A 20,755-nucleotide genomic window follows, 5' to 3' on the forward strand; every position below is an offset into this window, starting at 1 on the left:
GCATACAAGGACCAACGTTAGTGTAAACAAGTGAAAACTCAAATATGGATTAAAGTATAATTACGGTACTAAAATTAAATGAGACCGCACAATATATGCATCTTCCACGTCAAAACATATTTAAACGCCAGCGAAATATTTATCGTCAGATGAGCAGAGAGATGAGGTATTGTTCTACGCTTTCTACATATCTATATATATCTATAGCGATCTATATCGACAAAATATAGCGAATACAGTGAATATCAAGAAGTGCATTGTTTTCATTTCCCAAGAGGATTATTTGGGATAGAGATAAGCGTCTGTATTTTCTCCATCTCAGGTGACAGGCAAGATGCTGTGATGTTAATAGCATCAAGGATATCATTAGTTTGCCTCAATGGTGGAGATTTCACATTACTTTGGACACATCACACAATTTACATAGCAGTGCTATGCAGGGAACAGATGCAGTGATACACATTTTCTACCAGTTTCTCAAATCTTAAGTCTGTTAGGTAAAAGCAAAACCCCTATAAATAACATTGCGCCTTCCCATCAAACTCTCAAGCCACACGTTGCAATGCTCCTCTTTTTATCCCTACAGGAATATAATATAATGTTTCACAGTAAACTCTGCTATTTCTTTGCAGTGAAAGCAAAATCTTTGCTGGACATGACAAAGGAAACGTGTTTGTAGGTTTGGATATTCCACATCAGAAGCCTAAACTGGGGGAGAGATGGTCCTGCAGTACTGATAAACACTCATCCAAATGCCAGGATGCTGTAATACAGGATGCCACAACACTATCGGAGTGCAACAAGGTTACAGTCCTTGCTTGTTGTTGATATTACTGTAGCATGTACTACAGACTTAAAATGTCTCCAGCATTCTTTAATTTAATCACAAACTTTCATTGCAGACATGCATGCATGCCTGTTCTTGTGTGATGTATTACATCCTAAGTCCCATCATTTCGATTTGGGCTTGCCTGCCTCTCCACATACTATAATGCTTCTGCACCTGTACAGTCAGCTAACACCATTGCCTCTGTGTGGGAGTGCCCATGCAGCTTGCTGTTCCTGACTAGTGAGAACCCTCCTTCCTTCTTGACATTTACAAAACCATAGATGGGGTCCTTCTCCTCCAAGAAACTTGGGTGCCTTATTTGCTTGCATGCATGCACAGAAAGTTTGCACCTCATGTAAAATTAAAGGAGTGCCTTCTGTTTGTTAAAAAACCATGCATTTTTAATCTATCAACAGAGTTATGATGTTACAGTAAAATCCCAATACCGCTCCTACTTTTCACATAAAGGAATTAACCATGCTAAAATGGCTCTGTTTTACAATGATGTGCTCATTTAATAATGATGATGATCATTTAATAATTCCTATCTGAAATTAAATCCACTCTCGTGAACTTCCATGAAGGCCCAAAACTGTAAAACATGGTTATGTTGAGATTTAATTCACAAAGTCTTTATTAATAAAAATATTGTAAATAATGTTAATTGTGCTGACTTAAAATGGCATATCAAAATATCATATAATCCTGATCAAAAAGGACAGCATTCTGTCTAAACATGTTATAGTCCCTAAAATGTATCTTTCATACTGTATTTAAGACGTGACATGGCAGATTATGTGCTATCTTAACAAGGATGGAAACTATCAATTTTTTCAGTATTTGTAATGTATTAAAACATGCATAAAATACATGCAAACAGAAAGATACATAAATGGTGTATGTGGCCAAATTCAGTCACTCTTCAAGTAAGCAGTATTAAAACAAGAAAACATTATGTCAAAATCATGCATTATTTTAAGGCATTACCAAGGTAAATCAAAAATCAAAGTATCCTGCTAAAGCCTACAAAATAAATAAAATGACCATTTAATACCCAAAGGTTAATACTGGTAATTGCTCCAAATCTTATTTACATTCATATTGGGATCACAGCTATAGCGTACTTTTGATGGAAGCCCTGAGTCTACAAATGCAGGCTGTATCTTTTCATTTTAAAGTGACAATGGCCTCTCTGAAGAGGAATTCCCAAGATTGTAATCTCGGGCTCAAGAGTTTACTAAGGACGATCAATGCCCCTCTCTCCTTTTCAGTGGTGCTGACTTCCTGTAAAAACATACAGTGCTGTTGTAGTTGTAGTTATGTAGCTACTGCATAACTTTCTCTGAACCCATCCCTGGGTGTTAGGTGGAGTGTTACATTGTGATTATTACATTGCTAACAAATCACAACAACATTGTGGCGTTATCATATGCTATCTAGGGATAAATATAAATTTTAAATGTACACATTTATTCATCTAACAAGATTAATGCCCCATTCTTCACCTAAGACATGCAATGACATATTTAAATCCCATATGGATAAAGCTGACACAACCAAACAACTATGTCTTCATTACAGTATCTTTGAAACAGTACTGGAGTGTCTGACAATGTCATCGGTCTGCAGCAGTTGAGCATATAGAGGAACCTGGCTGTAGGGCCATGACAGAATGTGACCAACCACAAGTGTAGGTCTGATGGCTAGTTCTTCACTGCAAGTGTAAAAGTGGTGATGTAGGAATGAGGGACAACTGCCCATGTCAACCTCCATTTACAGTAACTAACAGGACTGTAGTCGGACCCTGATAAACCTATAGCCTCTGTTGTTTCAATCAACATGTTAACATCTATGGCATGTCTGTGATTACCTTAGGTAAAGATGTTGACTTCAAAGAATATAAAGCATGTGAAATAAAAGAACTAACGTGAAATTAATCATGTTTGATCATGCTCATTCCATTTCATCCTACAGTGAAACTGATATTGAGACATGGGGTCGGGTCTTGTCCAGAGGAACTCTAGATGAAGCGCTAACTCAGATCTGAAGTGCAGAGTCATGTCGGCAGAAACAGGTGAAGAATGAATTCATCACTCTTTTGGTATATCTGTTTTACTGCATGCTTAATTGATAGCATTAGCTGGTGTAAAAATGGTTAACATCTCTCTGCTTACTTTATTGCCACCGAGTTTTATTTTAGATGTTACAGAAAACAGCCACAGATGTTCTGTAAGCGGGGCTGCAGCTTTTGCATACTTTCAGTTTTTTTTTTTTTAAACTGAGTGACCTTCATGGCTGCTCAGTCAAACATAGCTAATTCCTTTTCGAGAGCAAAACTTAACTTAGCTACTTCCCCCCCAGCATTTTTTTTAGAGTGGCATTCACATGGATGTCCATGGTGATGTAGGCAGCCCATTCATGGCTCTGTACTGCGTGTCCTGTAATGTCCTGTTTTCCCATAATTCCTTCCTGGTCCTTCACTCCGATCTTGGACTCGGGATTTATGAAGCGTAATTTGCATGTCAGAAGGGGCTGTGGAGGAGGGCAGTGCGCTGGACTGGGCAGTTGCCAGTGGTCATGTACTCCTGATCAGTTTGGACACAGTCCGAATGAATATAAAGTGCCTTGGGCTCTGTCAAATAAAAAGTAATTGCTTAACACAGATTTAGATTTAGATATGTGCAAGACAGCTTACATAGCCCTATCGTCTTTCATCAATGTAATTAATTTACAATAGAAAATAGACCCAGAATTCTAGTGTCGATATATATTTCAATTTCAGTTAATTACATGATAATTAATTAATTGCACCCCCCTCCCCTGCCAAACACACACACACACACACACAGCACTGCCCCAAGTAAACTCACACATCAGTAAAGAAAATGCTGTCTGTCTAATGCATAGAGATCAGATGCATCTGGACACAGTACAGAAATAATTAACTTCTGGGGTCTCTGTCAGTTATTAGTGTTGGCCTTCATTGTTTACACAGTGACAAATAAATTAACCTCTGCGTAAAATATTTTTTTTCTCCTGCTAGCCAGCAATAACTAGGACATAAAGGCTGAGGAACCTATGCACTTCCGGTGTTATCTGTTTCTTATGTCACATAAACTCAGACTTTTAAACTAGTCTGAGGTAAGTGATACATTGCTGGCAGGGAGATCATTTAGACGCAATACTGACTAATTTCTGTAAGAGGAAGTTATGGATGTGGCAAAACATCTCTTTGATGATCAGTTTGGCTCCATTACACTAATGGCCCTTTGATACTGAATGTACAGGATGCAAGATGAATAGCTACAGGAATATTATATGTTAGGAGTTTAAAATACACCCCTAATAAATTTATCTGTGCAATGTGCAAATATGACCAGCCCCTGTTTTATAACCATTCACTGTGTAACACTTACACAAATACAGCAATGAGTGTTTTACAGTCCAAAATAATTTTCCATTATTTAGGTCAACTTGAACTTGACATTCCAATCTTGTAGGCTAGTCCTCAAGCATGCTTTATTTTTTTATTGCAAAGTACACTAAATTGATATGTTCAGTTAAGATCTTTACTTTTAAACCTGGGAGGATAGAGAAGCTGGGGAGTGAGAGCAAGAATGAAAAATCAGCTGATCAAAAAAGCCTGAAATGAGAAAAGATTTGGTTCAGTTTTTAAATTTTATTTGTTTTTATTCAATAAAGTTTTATTTCTTTTATGACCCTTTATCTGCCAAATTTGAGAAATTGATTTCTAGCCCCTGGTCAGGTACACAACTCCTGCATGTTGAATCTATGGCAAGCAAACAATCCTGACTGATACTGACTGACATTTCCAAAGGAATTTCCAAGAATGCATTGTGTCACAGAAGTGGGCACCACCTGTATGCGCTGCAGTTATGACACTTGGATCTTGCTCTCAACTTTTATAATGAACTGCCGTGGATTTCTCTCTTAACTTAAAATTCTCTAATCTCACTCTTAAGTCTGAAAGGTCATATTTTCCAAGTTTCTCCTGGTTCAAGATATCCCATGCTGTAGACTTCAGGAAGCATGAGGACAAAAACAATGGTCCAGTTTCTTTGGGCCTCAGTGCTCTTTCGTAAGTGGAGATGTCATCTAATTTTGCTTTGCTGAAGAAGAAGAATGTACGCTTGGCATGACTGTGGCAGGATGACTAGTGCTGTTGAAGTCCTTTGATGGGTAATTTATCTACTAGGAAATTAAGCTTGGCAGGGAGGGTGAAACAATAGTGGGAGAAGGAGCGAGATCACAGCAATGATCAAACCTTGAGATGCTACCTCAGTGACAGATTGCATGGGCTTGCACTCGAATGAAAGAGGGTAATTACATCTCAGATTTGACTGTTTAATGTTTTACAATGCGTGCTTGGCTTCTCTTTGGCCACTCTTCAGGAACAGAGAAAAGCCTTCCTGGAAAATGCAGAAGAGGCCTCAGGGTGGCGATGGTTCATTTGACTTCTTTCTTTGTCATAACATCATCAACGGCTTTTTTATAATTCCTTTCAAACTGTGGCATCTTCAAATAGCTGAAGACAGTCTGCCAGCAAAGACAATCAACAGATGATACCTTGGTCATGAATCCTGTTCTTTGAAAGTAAAGAAAGAAGCATTTCTCGTTGTTCTCTGATAGTGAACAACATCAGATTGGGATTTCTCACCTGTAAATCCACTTACATTACATTTATACTTTGTTGCTTAGCAGATGCTCTTTCCAGATCAATGCTAAAGGTGGGTCATTATTACATTACATTACATTATTGACATCCAGTATACACTCTTATCCAGAGCGACTCCAGAAGTCAAACAGGAAGAGCATTCAGCAAAATGACAGAAAGCGTTGCACAAAGAAGGAAACAATCATCCATGCCCAAACAAGTGCCAGTGTCAAACACACAAGGCTGAAACCACAGATGCGCACCAGCACGCAAATGCAACACAATATACCCAACAGGAGTGTAATTCCAGTACATCACCAACACTTACCCCAGGCATCCCTGGGTTAATGTTAGTGAAATCAAATGATAATGTAACAAAATACCCCCCTGGTGGCCTCCTTAGATGGACTCCCAAGGAAGGGGTCCCTTGTCTTTGTACGACGGAGGCATAAGTGCGACAGCTGACAGACAAGGCTGCCCCACTCGATCACAGAGATCCCAGGTAGCACTGTTGATGAGGTGCTGGCTATGGACTCCATTTCTATGCAGATGGCTGAATTTATTTTGGTATGAGGAACCAGCATACAACCAATAGGTAAGCGTGTTACCCATGCTTGCTGTTTTCACCTGGTCTTGATCTAAGTGTGAAGTAGGACCCTTCACCTGTCCCCAGAACTCAAATTTATCCATAACTGAGCTCATTTCAATCAACTACATCAAACAGCTAGTGGTTTAATTGTTAACTGTCTATGTGTAATTGTAATTATCATTGTCTTTAATTGTGTGCAAGTGGTTAGTAAGCCGTACCTCCCTAACTGAAGGCATGTTACATACAGGTGTGGCTGAAGAGAGGTCCCACCTTGGGGAGTTGGGCTGTGGATGCACTTAGGTTGGCTCCTTTTTTGCTGTGGTTTAAAACAAATGATTTGTTTTGTGTAAGTTTTTTCCTTCCATTGTTTTTTTTTTTGTGAGAAGAGCTGGCCAGCTTCTCCACACGAGCAACAAACTGAAAGAATATCTGTATCCATTCATACAGTTATTTGACCTTTTGCTTTGCAGGACATTGCCGGCTCATGTCATAGCCATAATCCATAATCCAGCCATAGCCATTGCAGCCATATTTGTCTAGTTCTTTTGTGCTTCACTCAAAAGACACAATACACATCCCAGGGCTATAAATGGAAGGGCCTTACCTTGAGGCATCAAAGCTGTCATAAGAACCAACTGTGTAGTGCCTAAAGAGCTTCTTTCTGTCCGATCTATCTGCTCGGGTCTCTGCGGGGACAAGAAGGTCAATAATCAATTACTGACAGCAACAGATCATCAATCATCTTTATGCATTTAACCAAGAGAAAACAAACCAGATCAATCCACAGTTTTCTGAGACCGCATCCCAGTGGCACGCTGCTAATTCATGGGATCGCTACACTAGTGTCGAGTGTCAATTATTCACTTGGAGAGCAGGGAGCTCTGGGTATTTTCCCCCAGCCTCATTTTTGCCCATTGTGCATGTGTTATGCACAGCCTTCTTTGTTTTCAGCATGTCACAAAACTAACCAATCTCAATGAGTATCATTTCCTGCTCTTAAGGGTGCAATTTAGAGCAGCTTCAGGCTCCCAGCAGCCTCTAAGTGGTTCTGTGGGCCATTGAGCTACTGCACACTGTTTGTATGGGTGCATTGACTCCATTCAGTCATTCTCTCTGCCTCACTCGTGCTTAAAAGGAGTTACAGTCATGCTCCGATCTTCATTTTTCCCAGAATTATCCCAAAATGGCAGCAATGCTGTCTGTTTTAGTGGTACAGTATAGCCCAGGCCCAATTCGGAGTGCATTTGCATTAATAGTATCCTGTGATGACAAACTCCCAGCATCCTTGAGGAGATAATGGTGGATCCTGCAACACGGTCTAAAAAGTGAAAAGAAATGAGACCATGGTAACAGGAGATGCACATGAAAAACACAGAGGAGCCTCCTTTTAAGGAGACCAGGACACTTGACTCCCACACACAGAGCAGAACCTGCTGCAATTGATATTCAAGAGGGGCTAAAAAACATACGTAGTGCCTCTGGGAAAATTAAAAATACCCAGCACTCAGAGATGACATCAGTCAAAATGTACCACAGCAAGCAAAAGGCCAGGATCTTCACAGATCTGAGCAGTGGACGAGAGGAGGAAAGCGAATCCTTGCAGGCTTTTCTCAGGAACGCACCACTTCATCCTCGGTGTGATTAAGGCAGGTAAGATAACGCAGCGACATGCATACATAGCAGTTATCTGCTCAGTGTTGTTGCCTGTTTTAGTGAAACATTACCTACTTCACACTCGAGAGAAACCCCCCCTCCCGGGGTGCCCCAGCTATTTGGGCTGCCAGTAAACGATCGCAGCACTTTCCCCTCCTTTGCTGTGGTGTGGGGGGCTGAGCTGTGTCGCTGGCAGGGCTGCAGGGCCGATCGTTGTGAGCGGTCAGAATAACACCGCGGCGCGTCGATAAACACTTGGGAGACAAAAGGGGCCTTGGAATGCAGAGGAGAGGACGGGCCGTGGCCTGACGCCCGCCCCTCCGCTGATAAGCCCAGGACTCAACTCAGCTAATTACCTGCCCGTTCAGCTGTAGCATAGCAGGCTTCCAGGCCCAGCGCTTGCCGTTCAATTGTGATTATTCTCAGCAGGGAAAGAATGCGCGCAGCTAGGTGTTACGGATCGGCTTATACACTCAGATAATAGAAAGCGTATAGGGAATTTTGGAAGGACGGGGTTAGTGAAGCTCCAGGGACTCAAACAGTCAAACAGTACCTCGTCTCAGAACACCTTTCCAGCTACCATCGAACATTTGCACAATGTTAATATGACATTGGTGTGTCACAATACTGCTGCTTCATTGTTACAAGAACATTGTGTTCTGATAGGTTACAGCTTTGTTGCGGGTGCTTTGGGATTGTACCACCATCTACTTGACTCTTAATTGGTTCTTTGTTTCTAAAACGTTCAGCTGGGGCACGCAGTATGCAGTAAATTCTCTATCATGTGGATCAATCTAATGAGATTCTGTATCTCCTGTACACAGGACAGTAAAGGCCAGCACAAGTGACAGGTATGTCAGGTTCATTTATTTTTGCTTGTAAAGCCATCTCCTCTCCATTCAAACTGTCCCAACAGTTATCGAGAGCAGCTGTGCCTGTGGCTTGCCAATAAAATCTCTGGAGTGTGCACCGAACCTCTCCACGGACAGAATAAAAAAAGGCTACTTGACGTGGGAGCAAACAGCACTAGCAGCTTCCAGTGAATACTAAACCACCAAAGCTAGCTTGCTCATTAACTACCCTATGCCAGTTACAGGCTAAATCAGAGTGCTTCACATTAAGCATGTATACAGTCCAGTTGCACCCCTGAACACCCACAGCTAAACACAAGACTTTATACTCAATGTAAAGTAACTTGAATTCAAAATGGCAGAATAAACTTCAGTTGTTGAAGTTAACATTGCCAATTGTTCCACACTTGCCACAGTTTTCAGTTCACATATTTTTCAGTTAAAACTGACGACTCTAGTGGAAATAAACGGCATGTAATATGTAAACCTGTAGTCGGCAATCCATTCTTCTCAACAGCTGCGGAGAGCGACAGCGCAGGGCTCCTTCTAGTGAGCTCAATCACTTACGGTATCAGTCTGCATTCAGTGGGAAACACAGATATAAAATCTGAAGCAGACCGAGCAGCCAAAATCTGGCATCTGAATTCAACCTGTTGGATGCTGCTGTACAGTATTTCATTGCTTGGATTCCCACCACAATGCCTAACCGCGAATGGGCTCCCAGCCCTGAATGCTGACCCGGCCCCAGCCCCAGTCCCAGCCCCAGCCCTCACTGTACCTCCAAAGTGCACTTTCTTCCTGGATCTGGGAGCCTCCTCCTTCTGCTCCCGACCATCCCCCTCTCTGCAGTTGGCAGAGGTATCGCACAGAGCCGGCGGTTCCATCGCCCGGGAGAAAAGCACCGCCTTCACCCCCTTCAGACCGCAGCGCCCGCAAAAACGTGCCCCGAAAGTTGCGCGTGTCCCAAAAGCAGCAGGTAAGCAGCCATAGTCTCCGGCGTGGATCACGAGAGAGACAGTTGCACTGAGAAAGATCCTATTCAGGCTCTGTTCTTAGTGCTGCGATAGAGAGAAAAAAAGTACAAAAAAGTGGAAAAAAAAAGCCCTATATCATGCCAAGGCCCACTCCATAGCAACCGGGTTGTACAGTGTAGAGGATGTTTCCATGGAGATGCATCAATCAGGAATGTCCATGAGTGTTGCGCTGAAGGGTTCCTGAGAGAGCGGAGCAGTTACGCATGCAATAATTGACCAACAGGGAGGGGGGGACATGCCATTTTAGCTGTTCACAACCGTCATGTTGATCATTCCTATGGGTCTGCTATTTTAGGTGGCTTTGTGTTTCAAAAAAAGGGATACCCCCATTCTTCGGCATTTGCCTCTTTTTAATCTTTGCTGTTGCAGTCGTTCTTTTATCGAAAAACAATGAAATGATTTCCGAGGTTGAAATGAGCATTGAGGATAAAACGAAGATTAGGAATAAATGTCTTTTTAAGGCTTTAAGCTTTGCTGTTGGTACGTCAACTACATTATTGAGGTTAACAATACCAACTCAAAGCCGTGTGAATCCATACAGTACACAAAACATTACATATTTCAAACTGTTCCACCGCAAACCATTTTTTGAGCAGATGAAGTTAATATCCAAATTTCATAAATCTTTCAGATGACAGTCCTAACAGCAAAATATGAAAGTCCAGCATTAGTGCACAGATTCTGGGAAACCCATTAAATAGCAATGCAGTTTGTTGTTATCACAACAGCAGAGTCGATAAATTTTTGACCAGCATTTTGATTCATGAATCCTACTGTTACATTGATGTGTTTTTCATTTCATTGGACATTTTTCTGGGAATCCCTGCTTACGTAATTTCAAGTAAGTGCTCACAGTAGCATATATTTCTGAGCTGTAGGTAAATGGCTTTGAATGTCCAGTTTTGTGTGCAGAGAAAAAGAGACAGAGAACCCAGTGCTGCATTGTAAAGATTAATGCTTCTTATCTGTCATACAGTACATTTTTCATTAACCTAATGATCATTATGATATTATTCTTGCTATAATTATCTTTCGTCACACATAACTATCCACTGTTGCAAACCTACCTTTCATAATTGTCAATTATGTAGTTGATGAATGTCATCAATATTATAATGTAAATGCTGTTCTGTCAATGATTACAGATAGGCAGTACTCATATATCTCTACAGTGCAGGTATTTGATTGATGATGTGCATGTGCACACTCATGTGTGTGTGTGTGTGTGTGTGTGTGTGTGTGTGTGTATGTGTATGTGTGCACGTGTGTGTATGAGTGCATGCAAATATGTGCGTGCATCTGTGAGCGTGTGTATGTGTGCATCTGTGAGTGTGTGTGTGGGTGTGTGTTTGTGTGTGTGTGTGCTCCAGGATGTTGCAGTGGGAGAGTGGTGCTCTGAGGTGGGTAAGAGTAGGAGTGAGCCAGGAAATCTCCACAAGGGCAGAAGCAAGCAGCGAGCACTGTCAGTGAGTGTGTGCGCGTGTGTGTGTGCGCGCGAGTGAGTTTCCCACTGAAGCAGCAGGGAGAGAGAGAGTGTGAAGCTCTGCGTCTCTCCTCCCACTCAGGCCCTCTCTGCCAGCACCAGTCCACATTTCACACAACTCTCCCAGCTTCCAGGAACGACACTCAAACCGCACAAACCTGTCTGAACGCACACACAGACACGGCACAATTCTGCACCACTACACTGTGCAGTATTGCCAACACACAGAGCAGGAGAGTCCAGCTGGACATGGTGTGTGAGCGAGTGGTGTGTGTGTGTGTGTGTGTGTGTGTGTGTGTGTGTGTGTGTCTGCGCGCGTGTGTGTGCATGTGTCTCTGTGTGTGTTGGAGTGTGATTGAAGATGCTGTTGACTGGAAGAGTTGTATGGAGTGGCCACCCACTAGCAAGCTGGTGCAGTGGTATAGGGATTTATGGGAAGAGTACTGCCTTCCCACAAAAAGGTTGCCATTCCTCGAGGGCGCTCTGGAGCCAGGAGAGGTGGCCTGTCCTTTTAGTCGGAAGGTTAAATCGCTGATCATAATTATACTTATTCTCTTGTTCTAGACTGATTCTTATTCTGTCAAACCAGCTGCTCTCCCAACCAGAAACTGACTGATAATTCCAGCTAAAACAGCTGTTACATTTCTAAGACATTACTATGCTACTGTACCAACATTAGAGAAGTGTTGTGAGTTACTGAATCGGTAGGTGTGTAGGTGTAACATGGGTGGGGCACACAGCTGTCCGCCAATGACGCTCAGCTGCCTGCCACACACACCGACACCGATGAAGCAGAGTGACGAGTCCATGAGTGGCCTCCATAACAAAGGCTGTACACCCCTCAGCAAATTAGATACACTAGCAACTCAGTTGAGCCGCTGATGGATTAACCCTTGCAGTGGTGTATTGATTAGACGTGCTTTATAAAGACCAGAGGTCAAAATGCATGAGGGAGGCTGAGGCCCAGAGAAGACTACTGAGCTTCTGCCAAGTCATTACAGATCCCTCTGCAAGCAAACTGAGGTTTTCATCCAGAGAAAGAGGAGTGGTCTTTATGGTATACCATAACTGTGCCAGTGGTGGTCAACAGAAACCCTAAAGGCCACTGTAAATATAACATATAATAAATACTAATTTCAAAACAATCAAAGTGTGAAGGCTGCCTGTGATGTGGTTAGAGTGATGCTTCATTTGGATTGGAGTCCAACAGAGGGATTGCGTGGCTGTGGCCCAAGGTTGTTGATCCCCCATGTGTACAGGGGAACATAAACAGGGGAAAGAAAGGGGGGAGATGGGGAGGAGGAGGGATGCCATGAACTGCTAATGCGGAAAGGAAGAAATGGGATTTTTATAGTTGTGGACGAGACCGGTTTGTCTAGTTTTTGTTAATTGCGCAAGGACTGTCTGAAAATTTTCCTCCTGCATCTTCATATGAAACTTCAATTTCACTCTTCATTGTTCAAGGATTAAAATGTTAAAAATTTCATTCAAACATGGAGACAGCTGAGGTAAGGACAGCAGCAGTCACAATATGCAATTATTCAAGCTAACGTATTTTCTCTGTGCCAGTCATTATGTCAGCCATATACAGGCACAAACAGCAGCACATACATGCTTAAAACACTGCTCATAATATCTGCTAACTCTCATATAGATGTTCAGGGAAAAAAAAGATGAGCAATTTTATAATCCACAGTAAGAAATTTCCTTCAGTTCAATCATTCCATAAGCCAGCAACATCTTCTGTGGAGAAAATGAGTGTACCTTACACAACTCAAAAGCCACTAGCACTTTATATTTTCATATGGGACAAACAGATTCTAATTCCGTTCCATTTCATGAAAAAGTGTGGTCCGATGTTAATTTGAGATGTATAGTATTTGCACTGTCTCCTCTGTGTTTGGTTTTTGTATTTATTCCCCCTCAGCCTTGTATTTGCAAACTGAATGAGAAGGCAATTAAATAGATCAGCCGGGATCTGCTAATAAGCAGTTTATTTGCAAAGTGATCAGAGGCATTTTCACAGACAAGCGCACAACATATTAATAATACTCCATTTGACTTCTGCCTGAACAACCTTAATTAAATTCCCACTTTCAGACACCTGTTTCAACAGTCGTGCCTAATCGCTGTGAGATTAACCATTTTACTGGAAGGGTGGCATTCATTATGGGAACACCACTTTATAGGGTAAGGAGGTAATGACATCACACAAAATGCTATGTCATCCTTCCCCATCCAGTGAGAGAAGGTGTGATCCCCTCATTTCTAGTGAAATCCTGATTACTCCTTAAAATGTTTGTAAGAGTCACTTACAAAATGAGAGCTAACCTGCTGATTCAATACCATGCATTTTACCTATAATCTTTTTTTTTTAACTGGATCAATTATCGTGAAAACCTGGTGCCATTCTGGGTCGTTAATTAAGGGTGATATGGGTATTGATTTTTCTAAAAGACTGTAAATCTGCACCTTTCAGGAAAGGCCAGGGAATGATATGTCATTTCCTGCCCTATGAAGCGCTAACATGCTAACAGCACTTTTTTCCCATTGCGGGCTTGATGGTGCGCTTTATAGCCTCGGTGCTGCTGAGGGTTAACCTCATGGTACTGATTGTATGGGATTCAGCCAGCTCATGTTTAAACTTTGCATCTAAAACAACTGAGCAGGAATGCAACCATGTGGAACGCGGTCGCGTGGATAAAAATAACAACTTTGAGCTGAGTGCTGCCCATGCCTCCATATGTCCTCTCTGCACAAAGGAGGGGGTTGCCCACACACCCTAGGAGCGCTCCTGAAAGACGACTGGTCGCCTGGCATTGCAGGATCATGTCCGAGGCCCGCCTTGGAGGCCTTGCCTCGGAGGCCCCGCCTGCCATCTGAGGGGTGTGGAGCGGCTTCTGGAGGAGTGCGCGTGCGGGGCTGAGTGGCTGAGGCGCCACTGAGTGCTAATTGAATTAACAATGCACCGCAGCGAGGAGATGCTTTAAATGTTCACAGGGTTATCAGAGCATGAGGGGGAGGGTCAATCAGCAGCACTGGAAACAGAGCAGGAAGCAGTCAAAGGAGACAGACACCATTCCACTGAGGAGCAAACCATGCCATCAACATCCACATTGCAGAAACCAGTGAGCAAGTCCAACCAACCTAATCTTTCAGCTGAAATACAGCTGCAACCATTACAGACCTCCTGGTCTCAAAGTAAAGAGTGAAAACCTGCTGTTTAAATGATTACGCTAAAGGGTTACTTACTGTGAAAGCAGAGTTCGCTGTAGAATGGATTTTGTGGGACTTTTACAGTTTGGTGATTCGTGTCCACCCTTGAGGCAGAGGTTGAGCAGATTTCATGCAGAGAGAGGGGGCAGGCATGGACACCCTGTGTGACTGTCACCTGGGCCTCAGTCATGGATTAGCGCTCTACCCCTCTTTTCTCACTTCGTCCCACTGCCAGGGGCAAAGAATCTGCCACTTGCCTGAGACCTGCCTCCTCTCAACAGACTGCAGCTCCAGGCTCCATTCTAGCTGGTCCTAGAACAGCGCCTTGTGCCAACAAATCCAAATGAGGACCCTTCAGGTTCCTGCGAGGGCTATGTAGCTGGTGTAAAGTATCTCGCAAGCGAAGGCTTTATCAGTTTAATTTACATTTGACATTTGAAGCCAAATCAAATGTCCTGTGTACAGAGTCAGTGGCACACAATGGTTTCCATCAGCGAAATATTTACAATTTCATTGTGATATCTGAGAAACCAAGGTTTAATCAAGCCTGCCAATCACAGCATTGTAGTCACCATCCACTAAAAGCCGTGCTCTAGAACAAGCAACTGGAAATACTGTGCCTTCTCTGAATAAAAAGGAGACTCGACTTTTTAAGAAACTCTTCTCCAGGTTATAGCAGGTTATAGTAAAATTATCTCTCAGCACAAATACTCCAAGCTGATATAATGTTCCTTATAGAACATGTTACAAACTAATCACAGTCCTTTGCATGGAAAACAGTAGTGTTTGATGGTATATTAGAGCAGAGAGTGACAGAGTAAAAAACTCTCACAGGTGATAAATGAATAGTGATAAATGTTAAAACCACTGCTGCTGCTAACACAGAGTGGTAACAAGAGTGAAAAGAGGTGAAATACAGTCTCATAACACACACACACACACACACATATATATATATTACAGTAAATGCAACTCAAGTTCACTGTCCCTTCAGGAGTTTGTGGGGACCAAAAGAGACATGCCTCTTCTGCCACTTTTGGGAACCATATGTTCAATTTGCTATTATCTATTACCAATTACCATATACAACATATACATAAAACACATTTGAACTGAGAGCCACACTGATGTCAGCACCAGAGGTGAGTGAGCAGTGCCCCGCAGCTGAACTGCAGAGGACAGAACGGTGGTGAGGGAGGTGACATGCCCACAGAGGCTGTGACGCTCGGAGAGACGATCTCCACAGAGGGTGACGGGGAGGGGGGTTGGCACCGCACTGAGCCAGGCACCAAACCACGCTACATTAAACCAACTTAGCACCCACTGCAATGGTTACATACAGCACTACAAGGCCACCAGCTACCACAGTGGGATGTCTGTGTACTGTCCACTCCTTTTATTAATAATATTATGAACGGGCTCTCATGCAGGCTGATTAGGGGAGATGGCTTTTCAGGCAGACTGGGGACAGGGGAATTTTGCTGCCGTGCTGTTACAATGACACAAACACAACGTGGATCACTTCACTAAAAGAACAGCAAAATAAAGCAATAGTTCCCCAGTGGAACAGAACCAGATGGGGAGACAAATGAGAGGTTTGTGGACATTTGGAGTCTGGGGACAACAATCTGGCAAGAAAACAGATTGACTGTGGGGTGTTGAGGATGGGGGAGTGATGTGGGTCATACCACTCTGCAGCAGTGAGAACAGGATACTCTGAAGTAAATTTACTGAATTTAGCACCAATCAAATCGCCAATGCAAAGTCTGGCTGCACTATAAAAAATAAAATTGGTTAAAATAACAAAAAACTTAAGGAAAGATTACTATCCCAAAATTAATATAAATCTCCAAAACTTTTCACTTTATGTTTATTAGCACTAAATATCTCTAATTTAAATTGTCACTGCATTTTTAGCTGTTTCTCTGGGTCTGCACTGAACACCAGCTAGTGGCAGAACCCTCTTCTTTCAGTATGACTGTGTTTGACTGGACTGAGTGCAGCATAAATAAATTTAATGCTCCCTGGCTCCATCTCACTGCCTTCCACCCTCAGATGCTTAGTGAGGAACACTGTGCTCCTCTCTGTTTGGGAGCCCCTTCGGTCAGTTTCCTCCCTTATGTAGCATGTCCCACTTTAATCGTCTATGACCATCCTCCTCCCAACCACCCCAACAGAGGGTCGAAGGAAGGAGGCACCTGTCAGGTGCAGTTGGAGCTCCATCTGTGTCCCCCTCTCACAGAGAGAGAGAGAGAGAGAGAGGACATAGATGAGGGACTCTCATTGTTTCCCCCTATGTAGGACATGGGGCAGGGTTGATGTGGCAGGCCGAGAGAGAGCCCAGGCACGTGTGTGAGATGCGTGCCCGGGGCAGAACGAGTCAACTGCACGCCACGTTGCCTCCGGCTCGCATGCGTCGGTTGCTGGGCCTACAGGGACAGTTCGTTGGCACATGCTCGTTCGCACAGCTACAAACCCACCATCACTCATGCCGCTTTCTGCTGCGACAACGCAAAACACAAACCCGGGATGCTGGGCTAGACCTATGCTGTACCACACTGGATCTGCAGTAACGCAGCCTGCATCAGAAAAGGAGATGTCTCAATGCATCATTCAGCACCCCGCGCTGCCCCACGTATAATTAAACATGCATAAGGCCTGCCGCTGTGATGCATCAGCAAGGCATCCCAGGACAGGACATATTAAACCATGCCGAAAAAACATGGATTAACAATGTGGATGCACAGAGCTGGGTCCCATACAGCAGACAGCTGCCGGTGAGGGGAGGTTGCCGGGCCTCTGTTCCCGGGGCTGAGGCATTGTGGCTCTGCCGCAGGTTGTGGAGCAGTATCCGGGGGCCTCAGGGGGACTGTGAGCATGCTACGCTGCTCCCTGCACGTTCCCCCGCTCTCCTGCAGCGCGTGGACTTACGTGGCCTCTCCTCGTTGGGCTTGGTGGGGATCTCCTCCACGCAGTCCGCCGGAAACCAGCCCACGTGCCCCCGAGAGCTGCCTTCCCAGAATCCACCCTCTCCGATGCTCAGGACTAGGAGGGGAGACGCACAGAGGAAGGGGACATACAATGTTGACCTTTGTACAGTAGACTGAATGCATCTGCTTTAGTACATAACATACACAATCAGTGCCTTCACAGACACCATACTGGAGAATAAGAAAACACAATAAAGGGATATTGTTTGGAATAATCATTCAGATCTTTTCACATATCTCTGTTATCTTGAATAAAAATGAGTAGAGAGGTAAGGCATGCCTGCCCTGTCAACACGCATACACACACAGACACACACAGACACACACACACACACACACACACACACACACACACACATACACACACGCACGCAAACACTCGCATCAAAAAATACCACAGAAATTTGAAGTAATTAGGACTTGGCATGTAGCTGCACAGCATAATCTGTAGCCTTTTCTCCACTCCATGTGGCGAGGAAGATCACTCAGCTCTGAATGTGTCAAACAGAAGACCAACTGACTCATTTGCACCGTGATGAACACCATTTACTCAGCATGAGGACCATTCTGCACACATCACTGCACATGCAGCACTGCATGCACCTCTCCCCTCATCAGTCTACTGCTGCATTTATGGGCCTGCATGTGCGGCCATGCAGTGCCTATCACATGTACAAAGATGAAATGCACAGCACAGTATGTTCAGCAAGAACATCAAGCCTAATGACTGTGCATGGGGTCTTCAAGAGCCTGAAGTCCCTGAAACACTACATCCATACAACAAAATTAATAAGCAGTAAATGGCACTGCTGTTTCACCTGCTGAGGTGTATGTCACAACTGCAGGAAAACATTCATCTCTGTACCATATTGACATGATACAGCACAATCCGTCAAGTAATGTCTCCTTTTTGGATGAGCAAAAATCTTTAGGATTGTTGCAGCGACAGTGTGCTAGTGTGCACTGAAGAGAAGACTGGCAGTCGGCTGATACTGTGAAATGGGAGACTAATATCCAGTGTGTACTGCACTGTACTGCATGCGACCAGCATCCAGTGTGCACTGCACTACAGGAGACCAGTATCCAGTGTGAGATCAGTATCCAGTGTGATCTGCACTACAGGAGACCAGTATCCTGTGTGAGATCAGTATCCAGTGTGAACTGCACTACAGGAGACCAGTATCCCGTGTGTGCTGCAATACACACAATCAGTATCCAGTTTCAGTGCAACAGTGAGTGCAACAGTGTCCACTTTGAATCCCTATTCTATTGCACGATTCAAATGAAATCAGGCATAGCTCATTCTTCACAGTGACAGAAGAGAGTGTCACATACACACACATTCAATGCCTCCTGTGGACACCTCTCCTTCTTATGAAGGATTACAGGCCACAGCGGAGAGGTGAGGCTGGGTACCTTACAGTGCCAGGATTTGAAATCACAAGCTGATGTGAGACATTGGTAATTAAAGCACTTTCTGTAATAATGTAGTGTTGCACATTTCTGCTATTTTCAGCCCCATTCTGACATTGTACGACACTTGACAAACATGTGATTTCTATTCTATTACTGAACTGCTGTGGATTAAAATACTCTTCACTCGAACATCAAAAATGTTTTATCACGTTTTTTCTCTGTTAATTACTCCAGCATATTACTTGAATCTTTTTGAAACTGTGTACCCTCCTTTGACTCAACTCTAACATATTTCACCATGCTCCCAGCACCCTACTTCTAGTAACAGTCCATTTGTTTTAATAAACGTGACCCCGCTTTCCCAGAATCAGGTGCCCCAGGGAAGGAGGACTCACCTTTCACCCTGTCGTTTTTGTACAGGGCAATCTCCCCCTCTCCTTGCGGCTGGTAGGACCGGACCACCACAAAGTGCCTGCCCGGCACGGCACTGTACAGCTTGCGCTTGGAGCCCTGGAAGTCCAGGCCGGAGTGGGCCTCACGGTTTGCACCGGGGCTGCAGGCAGACAGGGAGGGAGGGCTGATTTAGGCAGGGGTCTGGGGTTCCAAGTCTGCCATTCCAGCAACCTCACCCTCCGGACATAAACACATGACAGGTGATAGATGGAATATAACAAATAACCCATAATTACTGAAGCATTCTTAATCACAGCAACTGTCATCATCCCCTCAACTTGCAATGACACACCATGTTTAGTATGTCCATTTGTTCAAGAGTGCAGAGGACCTTGTATCACATGTTTGAATGATAAAACAGGTAAAACTTGTATACACAATCAATAAGCCCATAAAGTAGCTTAAGTACTTCTGCATTCAACCATCCTCTCTGCTTTTAATGTTTTGCCATGTGCACCATGGGCATCAATTTGTTTTGAAAAGTGCTGGGGACAACGACGGGTTCAACTTGTTCACATCTAACTAAAGGCTTTCAAAAAGTGGTGGGGATGAAATGGGCCATGACAAAAAGTGGTGGAGACATGTCCCCAGCGTCCCCAGTGACATGTGCACTAAGTAACAACTCCACGCACTACTGTGGCAGAACTCAAATAATGCCAAGCAGTCCTCAGATTGCTCTCTGATTTACATGTTTGGGCTTAATCACACATAATCATTTTTTGCACTTATGCACTAAAATTTCTTGCCGTAAAATGAAAGTGAAGATGAAAAGTGGAATAAGAGCACCCCCAGGTGGAAGGCAGCAGTAACACCGGTGGCCTACAGTATGAAAAACCATATCCAGTACATACCATTATGGTGCATGTTACAGCACACAACTGACAGCAACTAGGTACATGTGAGCATTTGCTGTTTCACAAGGGAATATAAAAAAATAATTCCTTTAACATTTATGCATGTATTCAGAATACCCATCTTAAATATGTGCACATATGTAGGAATTAGAATATCATCTCAGGATAATCACTGTTTTACTCAGATCCACAAAGACAGAATCCTCCCTTAGTTGCTCACTCCTTTCCATATCTACTCATCTCAAACACTGAGAAAACTAGCCCTGCTAAGTTGGATTTGGGTTCTGTTTCTCTCTCTATTTCTTCACATATACAACACTCTGTCTTGCTGACCTCACCACTCTTCCTCTCCTCCCCATGACTGCCTAGGCAGAGTTCATTCATTCTTGTATGAGACGTGAGAATATAAAATATTCGGTCTGTGTTAGGACTGTATGAATAAAATTATTATGTGCCAGATCTTCTTGGGGCATCTTCTAATTAAAACACACTGGCATGTCTGTACAACCATCTTAAAGGTAAATTGTATGTCTTGATTGCAATGACCACCTCTCTAATTCAGTGGGGTGTTTGGTCTGTCTTCTGTGCTGAGGTTTGAAGCTGATATCTTTCAATGGTCCTAAAAAGACTCCTTTTTATGGAGACCAGAAACAAGTTATGTTAATATACATTAGATGAAGGTATGAAAGTAGACAACACAATTGTAGTTGTG

The 20,755-nt window shown here is 43.4% G+C and overlaps 1 protein-coding gene across 12 annotated transcripts in view; it reads right to left on the reverse strand.

The window, feature by feature from the left end:
* LOC118787665 (SH3 and multiple ankyrin repeat domains protein 2-like) overlaps positions 1 to 20,755 on the reverse strand; it is a 165,907-nt gene that overhangs the window by 54,229 nt on the left and 90,923 nt on the right. For all 12 annotated transcript variants that reach the window (XM_036543226.1, XM_036543224.1, XM_036543223.1 and 9 more), the window contains 3 exons: positions 19,132 to 19,289; positions 17,262 to 17,375; positions 6,698 to 6,779 (listed from right to left, as the gene is read on the reverse strand). In XM_036543226.1, the coding sequence (XP_036399119.1) occupies positions 6,698 to 6,779; positions 17,262 to 17,375; positions 19,132 to 19,289 (354 nt within the window). The remainder of the gene's footprint in view (positions 1 to 6,697; positions 6,780 to 17,261; positions 17,376 to 19,131; positions 19,290 to 20,755) is intronic.

This window comes from Megalops cyprinoides, chromosome 13 (genome assembly GCF_013368585.1).
Source record: "Megalops cyprinoides isolate fMegCyp1 chromosome 13, fMegCyp1.pri, whole genome shotgun sequence".
NCBI lineage: Eukaryota > Metazoa > Chordata > Actinopteri > Elopiformes > Megalopidae > Megalops > Megalops cyprinoides.